At 39.9% G+C, this 16,955-nt stretch overlaps 1 protein-coding gene across 1 annotated transcript in view; it reads right to left on the bottom strand.

Moving 5' to 3' along the window:
* The window catches only part of SLIT2 (slit guidance ligand 2), a 382,101-nt gene that overhangs the window by 8,331 nt on the left and 356,815 nt on the right, over positions 1–16,955 (bottom strand). The window contains 2 exon segments of the mRNA XM_047797929.1: positions 665–819; positions 16,012–16,142. Coding sequence (XP_047653885.1) covers positions 665–819; positions 16,012–16,142 — 286 coding nt within the window.

Genomic DNA, 16,955 nt, shown 5'->3' with positions numbered 1-16,955 from the left:
GACTTATCTGTCTTCTTGTTGCTTACAAATAAAGTCCAGTCTTCGCTCTGTCATTCCAAGCCCTAACCTACCTTTTCAACTTTCTCTCCTATACATTCACCTTAAGGTCTTAGCGAAACAAAGGTACTCCTGCTGTGCCCAATAAAACTTGGACATTTAATTTGCCCATTCATTCATTTGATTTCATTCATAATCTCTCTATCATATACATGTGTTGGCAACTGGTAGTAGAGGCGTTCCAGCACAGCAACATTTGACTGAAGCTGCAGGGAGCTGGGGTGGGTCATGGACTCCTTGGTTTGCACTGAACTTGTTTCCTCATCTTTTTGTTGTCTGATTTGACCTCTAACAAGCTTTCATTTTCTGAACACCACATCAAATAATAAGATTAGGTTAGACGATGTGTAACTCACCTAGCAAGTGATAGACACAAAAGAAACATTAATGTCCTTTTCCACCCCAACCACACACTTAGTTAGACACAGAGCCAGGATTACAAAACGGTCTCCTAGCATCCATTTAGAGCTCTTTCTTTTCTATCCTTGCTGTCTCTCTTTCAATGACCGATCAATAACCACAATGCCAGGCATCCACAACTTCAGGATTAGTCTGTGATGAGAGCCCCTAGGATTTGGGAATCCATGGAATGTGGAAAAGAGCTTACCTCCAACATAAAGTGGGGAGTCAAAATTCAGAGTGGACTGTTTGGACAAGTTGGTAATGATCTTGGGGCTCCCTCCATCCACAGAGAGGGAGAGACTTTGATCCAGGGCGAGTAGTTCCACAATGTGAAAATTTCCATCGTTGATCGTCTCCACGCTGTTTTAAACAAAACAACACAACAACAAAAACAAGAAAAAACCAGCTTAGCCAATCCTTCCAATTTATTTATTTATTTATTTTTTAAGGGCAGCACCCTGGAAGTTCCCAGGCTAGGGGTCGAATTGGAGCTGCAGATGTTGGTCTACGCCACAGCCACAGCAATGGCAGATCCTAAACTCACTGCATGAGGCCAGGGATTGAACCCGCAACCTAGTCGGGTTCGTTACTGCTGAGCCACAATGGCAACTATCCAATTTTATATTTATTAAAGAAAAGGAATTACAATTAAAACTCAAATAAGCTCTTTTTTTTTGGGAAAAGATGCTCTCATCCAACATTCATAAGGATAAAGGTCAGCAGTTGATTTAAAAAATAAAAGATATTTTCAAGGAGATACAGTCATTTTCTACTTCTTAGAAATAAATACAAAACAAGTTTGTTCTCTCACTGGAGAACTAGAAATGAGTACATCTTATCATTACCCAGTAAGATCCTCCTGGTATGTAGAAATCCCAAAGCAAAATTTATGCCTTTGCTTTTAAATGCCACTAAAGTTCCATTTACTCAGATACTGCGACTCCAAATTGTACTCGAAAGACAAGGAACCAAATATACTCGTACCAAATATACTCAACAGACCCTGTGTTAGCGATCACTGGTCTCTGTACTCCTGAGTGCTACACAGTAACACCTGCCAGAATCAAACACACACAGATACAGGAAAAAACAACTTGGTAGGATCACTGCACTTTCTGAAATTTGTTAACTGGTCATATGCCCTCACTTTCTTTGCATTTTTCAGAAGGCTGTCCAGTGCATGATATTACTGTGAAGACGACTATGCTCAGTGGAGATATGGGAATAACAGCTTAAATAGAATTCTTGACACAGTCATAGCCAGGGAGTCCGGGGATAACAATGGTTCTTTAGTTTCCCTTCTGTACATTTAAAAGGCCAGGCCTGGAGTTCCCGCCATGGCTCAGTGGTTAATGAATCTGACTAGGAACCATGAGGTTTATGCGTTTGATCCCTGCCCTTGCTCAGTGGGTTAAGGATCTGGCGTTGCCGTGAGCTGTGGTGTAGGTTGCAGACGCGGCTTGGGTCCCTGAGTTGCTGTGGCTGTGGCTAGGCCGGCGGCTATAGCTCCGATTGGACCCCTAGCCTGGGAACCTCCATGTGCCTTGGGAGCGGCCCTAGAAAAGGTAAAAAGACAAAAAAAAAATTAAAAGGCCAGGCCTTACAATTATTACTACTGCCTGCTATAAAATTAGAGAAGGCTTATGGAAATTAATAAAATGATCAAAACCAAAAAGATTAAGAATCTTAGGTAAGTGGAAAATGATAACTGGAAATGAAGTTGGGAGTTTCTGTTGTGATGCATGAGGATGTGGGTTTGGTTCCTGGCCTTGATCAGTGGGTCAGGGATCTGGCATTGCCATGAGCTGTGGTGTAGGTTGCAGACATGGCTCGGATCCTGCATTGCTGTGGCTGTGGTGTAGGCCAGCAGCTGCAGCTCCAATTCGACCCCTAGCCTGGGAACTTCCACATGCCTCAGGTTCGGCCCTAAAAAGCAAAAAAAAAAAAAAAAAAAAAAAGAAAAGATATTGGAGGCAATTAGTGCTGTATGGTTTTAAAGGACGGCTATCAATTTCACATGAGTGTTACATCAGGCAGCGATGCAAACAGGACCAACAGAGAAAACAGGATCAATAGTGAATATTAAAGAACTAATATACTAAGATATTGGCTGGAAAGACTGTGGAAAAGATTCAAAAATGGAAACTCAGGAGGGTATGATAGGGAGGATTGTGAATACCTAATACTCCCTAGGCAAGATGATTGCTTAAATTTCCAGGCACTGCTATTTGAATTTGCAAATAGGTCAAGTCTGGAAAATAACAGAATATGTATTGACATATCTGCATGCTTCTCACCACAGGAGTCTAATCACATTCCACTGTTTGCCCATATAGAATAAAGTGTTCTTGTGATTTGACAGTAAAAACCTTACTACAGTGCTGTGAAAACACTTGAAGTTCTCTGGTCTTAAGTTCAAAGTGTCCACGTGTGCCAGGATCTTTGATAGCCTGTTTCAGATAACATCTTTTAAAAAATACACATTAAAGGGAATTCCCATTGTGGCTCAGTGGTGATGAACCCAGCTAGTATCCATGAGGATGGGGGTTCCATCCCTGGCTCAGTGGGTTAAGGATTGCAGTGAGCTGTGGTGTAGGTTGCAGATGTGGTTCGTATCCCTTGTTGCCATGGCTGTGGTGTAGGCCGGCAGCTGCAGCTCTGAATCGACCCCTGGCCTGGGAACTTCCATATGCTGCCAAGTAAGGCCCTAAAAAATAAACAAACAAAAAAATTAGATGTAACAATCAATACTTTTTCCTTTTACATATTTAATTATTGTAACACTTGATAGCACTAAAATCAAGACAGGAAACAATATACAAGGAAAACACTTTCTAAATAAAGCAGCATAGTAACCATTGTGGTTTTAAATATGACTGTCTTTTAAGGGGACATGCTAAGTAATAATACCACACAGATTTTGGAGTTAAATAAACTCGGATTTGAATTCTGGTCTTGCAGTTATTAAATGCTTGACCTTAGAGAAGTTACTTAATTACTAATAAACATCTGTCTTCTCTTTAGTAAATGCTAATAAATATTTTCCCCCTCCTATGATTAATGTGAGGTTTACCTATGTGAAATGATTTTTTTTTTCATACAGAGCAACACGTCTAGCATATAAAAAGTGCAAAGTTAAACGTTAGATATTAGTATCACCATCAGCACCACCACTACCACCATCATAAAAATAATCTAATACTATTTCAGAAACTTCTTCAGGAAGAAATTAGCCCCGCTTTATTTTTAATATTAATTGTAAGATAATGCTAAAGACCAGCAGAAACAGAATAGCTCTTTGGGGACATATTTAAATTTTTAGAAGTTTTACATAAGACATTAATATAAAATATACACAGAGAAGTTGATGGTGAATTTTTTTTCCTCTGTGATCATATACAACACTATATGTGGTTTTATATGAATGCTCTGTGAACAATAATCTTAATTCAGCTATAAATATTAATAATGGGGCCTCCTTGCAAAGAAAGACTCATTTGTACCAGGGTATGGTTTCTTGGTCACACATTAGCCTTAGACAATCAATCTAGGTATGTCATCAATGATGGTATTTGGTGCAGTACAACTGGAATGTTCAATACCTTTGAAGTTTTGTACACTCTAAAGCAGTGTTTCAGCTGGGAAGCTGGGGGTAGGCATTTTCATCTTTAACTCATTTTACTTACTACTCCTTCATTCTCTTCCTTGTTCCTTTCCTTCCTTCCTTTTCTTTTGTTTCCTTCCTTCCTCCCTCTTTCTTCTGTTCTTTCTTCCTTCCTTCTTCCCTCCCCAGCTTGCCTTCCTTCCTTTCTTCCTTTCTTCCTTCCTTCCTTCCTTCCTTTCTTCCTTCCCTCCTTTCTTTCTTTCTTTCTTTTTCTTTCTCTCTTTTTTCTTCTTTCTTTCTTTCTTTCTTTCTTTCTTTCTTTCTTTTTTCTGTCTTTCTTTCTCTTTCTTTCTTTCTTTCTTTCTTTCCTCTTCCTTCCTTCCTTCCTTCCTTCCTTCCTTCCTTTCTTTCTCTCTCTCTCTCTAGTGTATGTGTTTAATTCCCCCTAATTGTAGCTATTTTAAGTCAGGGGCCATATATTATTTGTTTCTTCCTTAATGTATCGAGTAGAGTGTCTGGCAGACAGTAGATGCTCAATAAATATATATGTAAATAGATAAAATATATATGTAAATATATAAAAACTACATATAAAACTACTATAGGAGCAATTCTACTCCTAGGCATCTATCTGGAGAAAACCATAATTTGAAAAGACACATGCACCCGATGTTCACTGCAGAACTATTTATAATAGCCAAGATGTGGAAGCAACCTAAATGTCCATCAACAGAAAAGTGGATAAAGAAGATGTGGTACATATATACAATGAAATATTAGCCATAAAAAAGAACAAAATAATGCTATCTGTGGCAACATGAGTGGACCCAGAGATTATCACATTAAGTGAAGCAAGTCAGACAGAGAAGACAAATACATGAGATCACTAATACGTGGAATGTAGTAAAGAATGATACTGGGAAATTTAGTCACAAAACAGAAACAGACTCAAAGATTTCAAAACCAAACTTATGGTTACCAAAGAGGAAATGGGGGGCAGGACAGAATGGGAGGTTGGGATTGACATATTCACAGTACTATATACAGAATGGATGAGTTAACAAGGACCTACTACAGAGCACAGAAGGAAATCTACTCAATACTCTGCAGTGACCTATGTGGGAAAAGAGCCTGAAAAGGAATGGATATATGCATATGTATAACTGATTCACTTTGCTGTACGCCTGAAACTAGCACAACATTGTAAGCCAACTATAACCCAATAAAATCGAAAATAAATAAATAAAATTTTAAAAAACATAAGGGAGTTGTATTAAGAATAGCATATAGAGTTGATTTAGTAATACTAAATGGATTACAGTTCTAGATGGTCAAGATCTTTCAGGCACACTTAGGACAGGAAGCATTTTAAAAGACGTATTTTATTAAAAACTTTGGAATTTTCAGTGGTGATATCCTGAAAGATAATGCTGGGAGACAAATTCTGCTCGGCTTGTCCTAGCACCTGTTAGATGTGTGACATGGAGATACAGCACAATGATTATCGTTAATACTATTATTGCATATTTCAAAATTGCTAAGAGTAAATCTTAAAAATTCTCAAAAAAAGAAAAAAAGAGTTACTGTGACGCCAGGTAATTTTTCTCTGCTTTCTTTTCCCTACCAGGGAAAAGCAGATAATAAGATCAAAGAATTACAGGGCCAACTTTACATGTATTAGCTAATTTAAGACTTGACAACAACCCTAAATTCGGGCACTTAGGCTACCCAAGGTGGCAGGGCCAGTGGCTACACACATTTGAAGCCAGGATGCCTGGTTCTAGAGGTTTTGCTTTTATTTTATTTATTTTATTTATTTTTTTATTTTTATTTTTTTTTGTCTTTTTGCTATTTCTTTGGGCCGCTTCCGCGGCATATGGAGGTTCCCAGGCTAGGGGTCTAATCGGAGCTGTAGCCACCAGCCTATGCCAGAGCCACAGCAACGCAGGATCTGAGCCGCGTCTGCAACCTACACCACAGCTCACGGCAACGCCGGATCGTTAACCCACTGAGCAAGGGCAGGGACCGAACCCGCAACCTCATGGTTCCTAGTCGGATTCGTTAACCACTGCGCCACGACGGGAACTCCCAAGGTTTTGCTTTTAATTACTGTTCATCACTTTTATAATAATAAAAAAAAACCCTATAGAGTACCTCTTACTATACAAATGGCATGTGTTCTCATCCCTAACAAGCCTTTAATAGATGATTTCTCTCCCAAATAGCCTAGGAATAAAGCTCTTTGGAAAATAATCTTACATTGCGGTTACACAACTTGGTACATTTTTGAATTGGAAAAACGTGTAATAATCTTATGAGTGTTTGAAGATATGAGAATGCATATGAGATATGTAGATTTTTTTTTTTTTACATCACTCCTGCAGCATATGGAATTTCCCAGGCTAGAGGCTTAATTAGAGCTATGTCTGAGACCTATATTGCACCTTGTGGCAAGGCTGAATCCTTAACCCACTGAGCAAGGCCAGGGATCTGAGCGAACGTAGACTCACGGAGACTACAGTGAGTTCTTAACTGGCTGAGCAACAATGGGAACTCTGAGATATGTAGATTTAAAACTTGTTTTTTGGATTCGATTTTCCCAATTATAAGTGAAATTCAGACAGACTAGATTTTTTTTTTCCTCCCCAAACCCTTAAATGTCTAATCTGATGATTCCACAACTTGCTAAGAGTTACCCTGAGCTTAACTCCATTTATATTTACCAGGAGTTTTAGTGAGGCCTCCCCCAGACTTTTAACAGAAAAGTACTGTGAAATTAATATTTTTGGACTTTTTTTTTGTCTTTTTGTCATTTCTTGGGCTGCTCCCACAGCATATGGAGGTTCCCAGGCTAGGGGTTGAATCGCAGCTGTAGCCACCGGCATACGCCAGAGCCACAGCAACGCGGGATCCGAGCCGCATCTGCAACCTACACCACAGCTCATGGCAACGTCGGATCCCCAACCCACTGAGCAAGGGCAGGGATCGAACCCGAAACCTCATGGTTCTTAGTCATATTTGTTAACCACTGAGCCATGATGGGAACTCTGATATTTTTGGATTCTTTGATGTAAAATGATATTGTGGGGAGTTCCCATTGTGGCTCAGTGGGGTATGAACCTGACTAGTATCCATGAGGATGCAGGCTCAATCCCTGGCCTCACTCAGTGGGTTAAGGCTCCAGCATTGCCATGAGCTATGCTATAGGTTGCAAATGCGGCTTGGATCTGGCATTGCTGTGGCTGTGGTGTAGGCTGGCATCTGCAGGTCTGATTCCACCCCTAACCTGGGAACTTCCACATGCCACAGGTGTGGCCCTGAAAAGCAAAAAAAAAAAAAGAAGATACTGTGTGTATGGGGCTTGAAGGGACGATGCTGGGGCTCAGGGGATTCTAAGTTGGTGTTTCATGCTGTCTCTTAAAGCATGGGATTTGGGGGATGTTCAGGAGCCCTTTGTCATAACCCCTTTTAAAATAAAAGCAGTGACTGACACACCAGTTGTTGCAGAACAAAGCTGAGCCCCCATCCATCTCACAGTTTATTACTGTCATCTCCTACCTATCCACCTGAGATGGGTAACATCCTTTTAGGTTCTGACAAATACTGACGAATCTTTTTCACCCCTCTCTAGGGACCTATACGCTTCATGACTCACAAAAGCGAACCACTTAACAGCGAGCCTTTCCACTGGGAACATAAACTGCGTTTACTACCATTCTCATGTAATTTAGTTTTACTACACTCATCTATTACCTGAGATTTTGTTTTCTTGAATTTCTAAATGGCTGTGTGGAAACAAAGCCATTCCTCAAGTGTCTTGTGGTTTGCTACAGAAAAAGAGCTTAAAAGAAGAGGGGCTCTAAATTGTCTTTGAGGGTCTTTATATCTGTAGGACATATTAACAATGACATGATTCTATTTCTATCTCAATGGTAAATCTTAAGGTATTTCAGCTGTGGTGTGAAGAGAACTAGCTCACTTTGCTTATGTAAACTCCTGTCTTTTGCCCTAAAAACTTAAAAGTATTTGTTGGCATATTCAAGGCAATGGAATAGGAATCAGAAACCAGACAAGTTCAACTAATCATCCCATTTTGATATATCTCTAGGCTACAGATGCTTCATTGGTGAAGGCGAGAGACTAATAAAAGATTTCCCTGCCCACTTCCTCAATGGAAAGGAAAGGAATGGGATTAAAGGTGTTTATGTATTTGCATCAGAGTTTTCAGAAGAATGTTTTATAAAATAACGTATTGAGTAAAGCTGTATTTTAATCAGTGCTTTTGAAGCAAATTACAGATCTTCCTCAACTTACGATGGGCTTAAGCCTCAATAAACCCAGTGTAAATTGAAGATACGGTGAGCCGAAAATGCACTTAATACACCTAATCTAATGAACCTCATAGTTTAGCCTAGCCTGATTTAAGCACGTTCAAAACACTTATGCAGCTGGCCTAAATCATCTAACACAGAGCCTATTTTATAATAAAGTGTTGGCTATCTTGTGTCATTTATTGAATACTCGACAGAAAGTGAAAAGCAGAATGGTTGTAAGCGTATGGGTTTTTTACACCCGTGATCTCACAGCTGACCGGGAGCCTGGGCTGGCTTGCTGCCACTGCCCAGCATCACGAGAGACTATTGCACCCCATGCAGCTAGCCTGGGAAAAGACCAAAATTCAAAATTCTAAGTATGATTTCCACCGAATGTGTATTGCTTTTGCACCATCATAAAGCTGAAAAATCCTACCTGGAACTGTGGGAAGTTGGGGACTGTCTGTATGTAATTTAAATTAAAATGCACCAAAAATAGGAAGAGACTTCTCCCTTTGAACATCCTGTAAGAGTCACATGGAAGGCAATAATATTTGTGCTTGGGTATTTGTTCTTCAGTATCTGGGTGTCTGAGCATGAAGAATATCCATAAACCTCAGCATTACCAATAATGTACTCTGTACCTAGTCCTATATGAAGCACTTTACATTAGTTCCAAGTCTCCCTGCAGAATGGAAGCACAAAGTGGTGAGGTGAATGGCTCAGTTATAGGTAATGCTGATAAAAGTGCTGCCTGCCCACACAGCAGGTCAATCATGGCTGAATGTGCATCTTGGAAATGAGAAGACTATATAGATTGTCAACTGTCTGTCTTTCCAATGAGACACTTGCTTTTTTTTTTTCTTCTTAATGTAAGCTTGTAAATTGCATAACCCAGAAGCTCTGTGGCCAACCAAGCCTAACATTTTGCAGGGAAAAGTCCCCTGAAGTCGTGCAGGTTCCCTGAATTCTGAAATGGATGAATGCATGGTATAGGCCTGTGCCTTTGTAATATGGGCATCTTATTTCCTCATTTTTAAATGGTAGTTGACTATGTTTCCAAAGATGCTCTCTGGTTTGGAAAATGATGTCAATTTGAAAGTAAAGAAAGAAGCATACAATTGTTATCAACAATATGTTCTAAAGTTTCTGCTTACCTAGATGAAAAGAAAGTCATTTGGAAAGGCAATCAATTATCAGCCTACTTTAAAAAAAAACAATGTGTTACTCCATCTCTGTCTGAGGGATTACTCTCACGTTGGCTCTCAGTTTGGGCAGTCATTCATTCACTCATTCGTTCATTCCTAGCACTACTACCAAGTCCCTCTTTATGCTATTCTCCAAGCACTGTAACAATTAGCATGTGTGCCACAGTCTACATTCGCTACTTCAGTTGAGCAGCTTATGCCATCTCTATTGCTACTGATTAGATTTCTTAGCAGGGTGCAGGCAAATGCTTAACAGCTGGCTGCCTGAAAAAAGAACACATCTAGATTTGTACCATTTGCTCATTACTGGGGTGGAAATACTCCCAACAAGAAGACATCAAGCATGAGGTCTTGGAACTTGGATATAAGAAGCGATGCACCCTGTCAGCTCTCAGAGCACAGCTCAAATGTATTCCTCTCACAAAAAGTGGTTCTCAAATTGTGGTCCCTGGACCAGAGCATCACTGGGAAGCTTGCAGAAATAAAACTCTGGGGGCTTAGTCAAGATCTGAATCACAGAGTAGAGGTGGAGCCCAGAAATCTGTATTTTAACACACCTTTCAGGTGACTCTGGTGCAGGCTATGTGAAAACAACTGCTCCACACCACTGCCGGTATGCCTGGCCCTGTTGGCAGTATATATGTGTCTACAGGAAACCACAATCTTTGCTCAGATGTAAGAAGTTAAATGTGCATGGCACTTTAGCTCCCCGGAAAAGAAATTACTACTACATCTTGGGTTTTCTTAAACATAAATCTTTGTTAACTACTCCCTCTAGATGTAATTCCATGAAATAATGGTTCTCATATCAACTCACTTGACACAATAATTGACATCTAAGATCAAACGTTTTAAATAAAAAATACAATTGGAAAAATATTAATGGATAACAATTTCCCCTATTTAACAGATTTCATTTGACTAAAATAAACAAAATTCATTCCCATCAATGTTGAAAATTAATAAGATAACTGAAAAGATGCACCCTACATATGGAATTATCCCTATATGAAAAGTTCCAATGGCACATTAAATAATGCATAATTTGGGAGTTCTCGTCGTGGAGCAGCGGAAACAAGTCCAACTGGGAATCATGAGGTTGCAGGTTCAATCCCTGTCCTCGCTCAGTGGGTTAAGGATCTGGAGTTGCAGTGAGCTGTGGTGTAGGTTGCAGACGTGGCTTAGATCTGGTGTTGCTGTGGCTGTGGTGTAGGCTGGAAGCTGTAGCTCCAACTAGACCCCTAGCCTGGGAACCTCCATATGCCGAGGGTATGGCCCTAAAAAGAAAAAAAAAAAAAGAAGGCATAACTTGGAAAACAAAATTTTACCAAAGTAAATCTTACATAAGTAAAATCATGCAATTAAATGAGCTCAAACAAATTCTCTAAGGTAAAGATACGTAAAAACATCCCCTTTTAAACTATTAATGTGATGTATTTTTAATAAAGTCACATAAAATGGAAACATCAAAATTTGACAATTTAAGTCAACCAAACAAAATACTCATTAAGCAGCTTATGGGAAAGCTTATGGCAATGGCATTATTGATGGGCTTTGCTGTAATGATGGAGAAGTAGCACTTTTCATCAGAGTATACATTCTAACAAGGTCTGAGCAAGGACAGAGGCGTTTGGATAAATGCCAGAAAATTAGAGCAGAATTAAGACTTCATGACACCTAAGATGACCTAGAAGATGCGGATGCCTCTCAATGAAATGAGGAATGTACCAGGATGGAGTAAAGGAAATGAATTTAGTTTTGGGCATTCTGAATTTATGATCCCAACAGCTATCATTGTTCCCTATTTGGCACGCATTCTTCCAAATACTTCAAATGTATCCAATGCATGTATGAAATCATGTATCAAATCAGAAAATTCTAACTACAATCCTACAAAGAAGCAACTATGATCTATTATGCCCATTGACTAGGTGAGAACTAGAGAGTGTATGCAATCTGCCCAAGACACACAGTTAATAGATGGCAGAGCTGGAACTTGAATCAAGGCAGACTGTCTTTAGAGGAACCAGGGTAAGCAGAAGTTCCAGGGGGGCCAGGGATCAAACCTGCGCCACAGCAGTGACAACACTGGATCCTTAACCCGCTGAGCCATTAGGGAACTCCTCTATTACTTCAATTTTAGTTTTTAATTGTAATGACATTCAAATGGTTCAAAAATCAAAGTGATATAAAAATGGCATTCATACACAAGTTACGCCTCAGCTCCACGCTTTCCTCTCTATCCCTAGTTTTTCCTTTATGCAAGAACATGGAAATAAAAATACACATATTTGACACTGCTCTGCCTTACTTTTCTTTCTTTTTGTTTTTTTTTGAGCTTGGAAATCCTTCAATATCACACATAGAGAACTTCATCGTCTCCTCTCCCCGACCTTTTTCTTTTTAATGGTACATTTTATTGTATGGATGCCTCACAGTGTATTCAGTTAGAAACTTGGGTTGTTTCCTAACTTTTGTTTTTACAACCACTGTCACAGTGAATTACCGTGTATACATATCATTTCTATGTCTTCAGGTATATCTTCAGGATAAATTCCCAGAAGTTGGAAAGAAATTTCCAAGTTTCCCTTTAGAGAAGTTATAAATATGTTTACATATAGTTATGGGGTAGGTGCTTTGTTATTATTTATAGAGATGGATTCTGAAGCACAGAAAAATTAAATACCTTGCTTAAGTTTATATACATACAGTAGGTAGGTCAAGTCTAGATCTGAACATACATCTTAGCCTCGATGAGTATTACTTGTTAAAAACTAGCTTATCCGAGTGTGTTGAGATAATTTAATGTTCTCAGTGGTCTCTGTTTCCCAAAAACATTTTTCTATTTCAATTAGATTAGTTTATTTATTTATTTATTTTCTGTCTTTTTAGGGCTGCACCGCAGCATATGGAGGTTCCCAGGCTAGGGGTCAAATCGGAGCTGCAGCTGCTGCCTTACACCACAGCCACAGCAACACCAGATCTGAGCCACATCTTCGACCTACACCACAGCTTGCTGCCACACCAGATCCTTAACCCACTGAGTGAGGCTAGGGATTGAACCTGTGTCCTCATGGTTACTAGTCGGATTCGTTTCTGCGGAGCCACAAGACAGGAACTCCTCAATTGGAATACTTCATATATTCATATATTGTATCCATATCAAATGATTACTTAATTCATCTATCATCTGTCTATCTGAATTCTAGCACAGAAAAATTAAATACCTTGCTTAAGTTTATATACATACAGTAGGTAGGTCAAGTCTAGATCTGAACATACATCTTAGCCTCGATGAGCATTACTTGTTAAATACTTCTTTACTTCTTTGATTTAACAATAATGCAATCATTTCTGTTGATTGTTGTGCCATAAACTAAAGAGCATGAAATAAATGAAAGTTGTGTTTTCTTTGGACCTCATAATAGATGTCTCCATTCGATGATCTGCAAACAGAAACGACTACTTGTGGTTCATAACAAAAAGTGTGTAATGTGATACTATACTTTTTTACAGATGTTAGGGGTACACTCTATCGTTAGTAAGGGAAAATGGAAATGAACATAAACTCAAAGTAAGCTCTTTAGTTAAGTCCTCATTTGGATATAATCACCTGGGTTTTTATAACTATCTAGAAATACTTCAAGTATATTTTATGTGAACACTAGCGTTAATGAGCCAACCCCAAGAACGTTTATTATGGTTTCTGAGTTCTACGCTGTTTCATTGCATAAAAGAAAACAACGTAAACAAACAAAAACCCAAAAATGAAACGTAAAATTGCTATTCCCAAATCTTTTTTATGGGTTGAAACAAATGGAGGCTATAAAATGTAAGGCCTAGCAACATTTAAAATGTTGGCACTAATTCGTCACCATTTATAGATGAAATAACTATTCTATTCTACTTGGAAACCAATAATTGCATGTTTGTTTCACCACCAGAAGGACTTATCAAATTTCATTCATGACGACAATTGGCATTAATTTCCCAGAACCATTCCGAAAGATGAAATAACATGTGAAGCACATCGATAGATGTACACATAATATTAACAATATGGAGGAGTTTCCTGGTGGCTCAGTGGGTTAAGGACAAGCTCAGGTTGCTGCAGTGGTGAGGGTTCGATCCCTGGCCTGGGCACTTCCACACGCCATGGGTGCAGCCAAAAAAATAAAAAAGAGGAGTTCCCGTCGTGGCGCAGTGGTTAACGAATCCGACTAGGAACCATGAGGTTGCGGGTTCGGTCCCTGCACTTGCTCAGTGGGTTAACGATCCGGCGTTGCCGTGAGCTGTGGTGTAGGTTGCAGACGCGGCTCGGATCCCGCATTGCTGTGGCTCTGGCGCAGGCCAGTGGCCACAGCTCCGATTCGACCCCTAGCCTGGGAACCTCCATATGCCGCGGGAGCGGCCCAAGAAATAGCAAAAAGACAAAAAAAATAAAAAAATAAAAAAATAATAAAAAAAAATAAAAAAAAATAAAAAAGAGGCCAGTAGCTCCACCTATGTCTCAGTCAATACCCACAAACTTGTTGCCCACTATGTTTAGCCTACAAATGTGTTTTGTTCACCATTTATGGTATTTTTTAAAAAAGTGAAACCATATTTAAGGAGGAAAAAAATATACTTAAATAAGCCAAATCTCTACCTTTTCTTGAAAAATCTTAAGTTCCAGCAAAACCTGGGCACACATTTTCACATGGCAGCATTCAGGGAGAAGTGAGTAGATAGAGTCTCGTCTTGTTTGACAGAGACTTGCTTTTGGTTCATTCTGGTTACAATCACTCCTATTATGTTTCCAGCACCAAGGCTATTCATAATAGAGGAATGTTTCTTAAAAAGTTAAACTCTTTTCAAGAATAAAAGGATGAGAGCATATTCTTTTGTTGCAATTGGCCTTCTCAGTTCATTTATATGCCTGGAAAAACTTACTGCCTATGACTCTGTGGCCCTGCTCTAAACGGTGGCAGTTATTTCTCCATGTGAAGAAATGAACTAAGTAACTTGTCTGCAGTATGACAATAGAGGGACTCTGCAGGTTAGTCTTTTTTTTTTTTTTTTTTTGTCTTTTGTCTTTTTAGGGCTGCACCTGCGGCTTATGGAGGTTCCCAGTTTAGGGGTCGAATCTGAGATTATAACTGCTGGCCTATGCCACAGCCACAGCAACGTGGGATCCAAGCTGTGTCTGTGACCTACACCATGGCTCGAGGCAACGCTGGATCCTTAACCCACTGAGCAGGGCCAGGGATTGAACCCAGGTCCTCATAGATACTAGTTGGGTTCATTAACCACTGCGTCATGACGGGAACTCCTGCAGGATAGTCTTATGCAAACAGCACACATTCAGCAAAACATATGTCCTATGAATTCTACCCCATTTACATCTTCAGTATAGCATCTATATCATTATTAGAAAACTTCCAAAATGAATCAGATTATACACATCTTGTAGGCGTCCATTGGCTTATTATGTGTAAGCTTCCTAAGGGTAAGGGTTTTGATGCAGGCAACTTAGAACAAGGCCTGGCACACAGTAGGTGCTCTATAAATATGGGTTGCATGAATAGTAACTTTAAATTAGTTCCCATGCAGAGTACCCTGAGGCTGTACCCTCGAGCTACTTTCCATCTGTCTTCACCCCCTCTCAGCCCTCAGAAGCTCATGTAGGAGCTACATTACATTCCTGGGATCAGTGGGTTCCTTGTTTTCTGGCATCTGATTTGGCCAAAGGGAAGCATGGGCAGGAGACTGTTAGGAAGTAGGAAAGCAGTTTTTTTTTTTTTTTTGTCTTTTTAGGGCTGTACCTGCAGCATATGGAGGTTCCAGGCTAGCAGTGGAATTGAAGCTGTAGCTGCTGGCCTACACCAGAGCCACAGCAACTTGTGATCTGAGCTGCATCTGTGACCTACACCATAGCTCATGGCAACAACACCAGATCCTTAACCCATTGAGCAAGGCCAGGGATTGAAGCTCCATCCTCATGGATGCTAGTCAGATTCATTTCCGCTGAGCCATGATGGGAACTCCCAGAAAGGAGGTATTTAAAGGCCTGGTTCCATCTCTGAGCCTAGTTCCCCGCTGGCATCTTCAACCACAACCCCTTTTCTGAGCACCGACTTCCACAGTTGCTGCCTCCCCTCCCTTTCAAGCTCATGGCCAGCAGCGGCATCCTTAGTCACTAGCTCCATCCAGATTGTTACACTTTCCCAAGTGGCCCTTACAAATAGTCCTCTTATAAATCTCTTCTCAATTATCCAGCTTGAGAATACCGCCTCTGATGGCCAGGCCTTTAACACACTCAGTGTCATTTCCATGGTCGTCAAATCTCCCTCCCCCACACCCGCCACCCTTTACACAATAAGAGAGGAGAAGCAGTTCTTCATTAAGCAATTGTTTTCACCTTTACCAGTAACTGAGAAATCTTCACCTGTAAATGGCAGAGGCCGGGTGGGAACCGGTGTCGTAGCTGGCGCGGACACGTCCCCGGTAGAGCTCAACGGCAATATGGTCTTTGTCACCCTTGTACAGGAGGATCCCACTGTCCTCATCTGTGGCAATCTAGTGGGAAGGAACCTTGCCATTAGCAGGATATACAGTCATCCAAACATTTCACTAAGCAGAGACAGGACTGCTTAGTGGAGAATTTTCACTGTGGTTTATTTTTTCTTTAATGGCTATGAGAAAATACTAATGCACGTTGAAATTTTTTTGTTTTTTTTTTTTTTTTTTTGGTCTTTTAGGGCCACACCCATGCCATATGGAAGTTCCCTGGCCAGGGGTCAAAGTGGAGCTTCAGCCGCCAGCCTACACCACAGCCACAGCAACACGAGATCTGAGCCGCATCTGAGACCTATACCACAGCTTACGGCAACGCCGGGTCCCTGACCCACTGAGGGATCAACCTAAGGCCAGGGATTGAACCTGTGTCCTCATGGATGCTAGCCGGGTGTGTTAACTGCTAAGTCACTATGGGAATATCTGAAATGATTTCTTGAAAGAGGACCTGTTTGTTATTACTTGGTTGCAAATAAATTCATAAAGAACTTCAAAAAGTTTTTCTTACATCCATAAACATATATTTATTCTCTTTCTGTACATATTGGCAATGATAAAGCATAAAATTCATTTCCTATGAAATATGCCCAAACCAAGAAATTGCATAATTTATACTTCAGAAAATTAAAATTGAAAAATATTTTCCATATCATTAGAGTTCACAGAATTTAAACTCAATCTAGTTAAGAATAAAATGATCATGTATCTGTTCTGTTAAAAAGAACAATAGCAAATACTTAAGTTAATATCACTGAATGTGCTCAGAACATCCTTTGCTGGAGAGTTTCACTTACCTACTCTTTTGCTCCTGTTATG

The sequence above is a fragment of the Phacochoerus africanus genome, chromosome 10 (assembly GCF_016906955.1).
Source record: "Phacochoerus africanus isolate WHEZ1 chromosome 10, ROS_Pafr_v1, whole genome shotgun sequence".
Lineage (NCBI taxonomy): Eukaryota > Metazoa > Chordata > Mammalia > Artiodactyla > Suidae > Phacochoerus > Phacochoerus africanus.
This window is presented reverse-complemented; position numbering and strand designations above follow the sequence as displayed.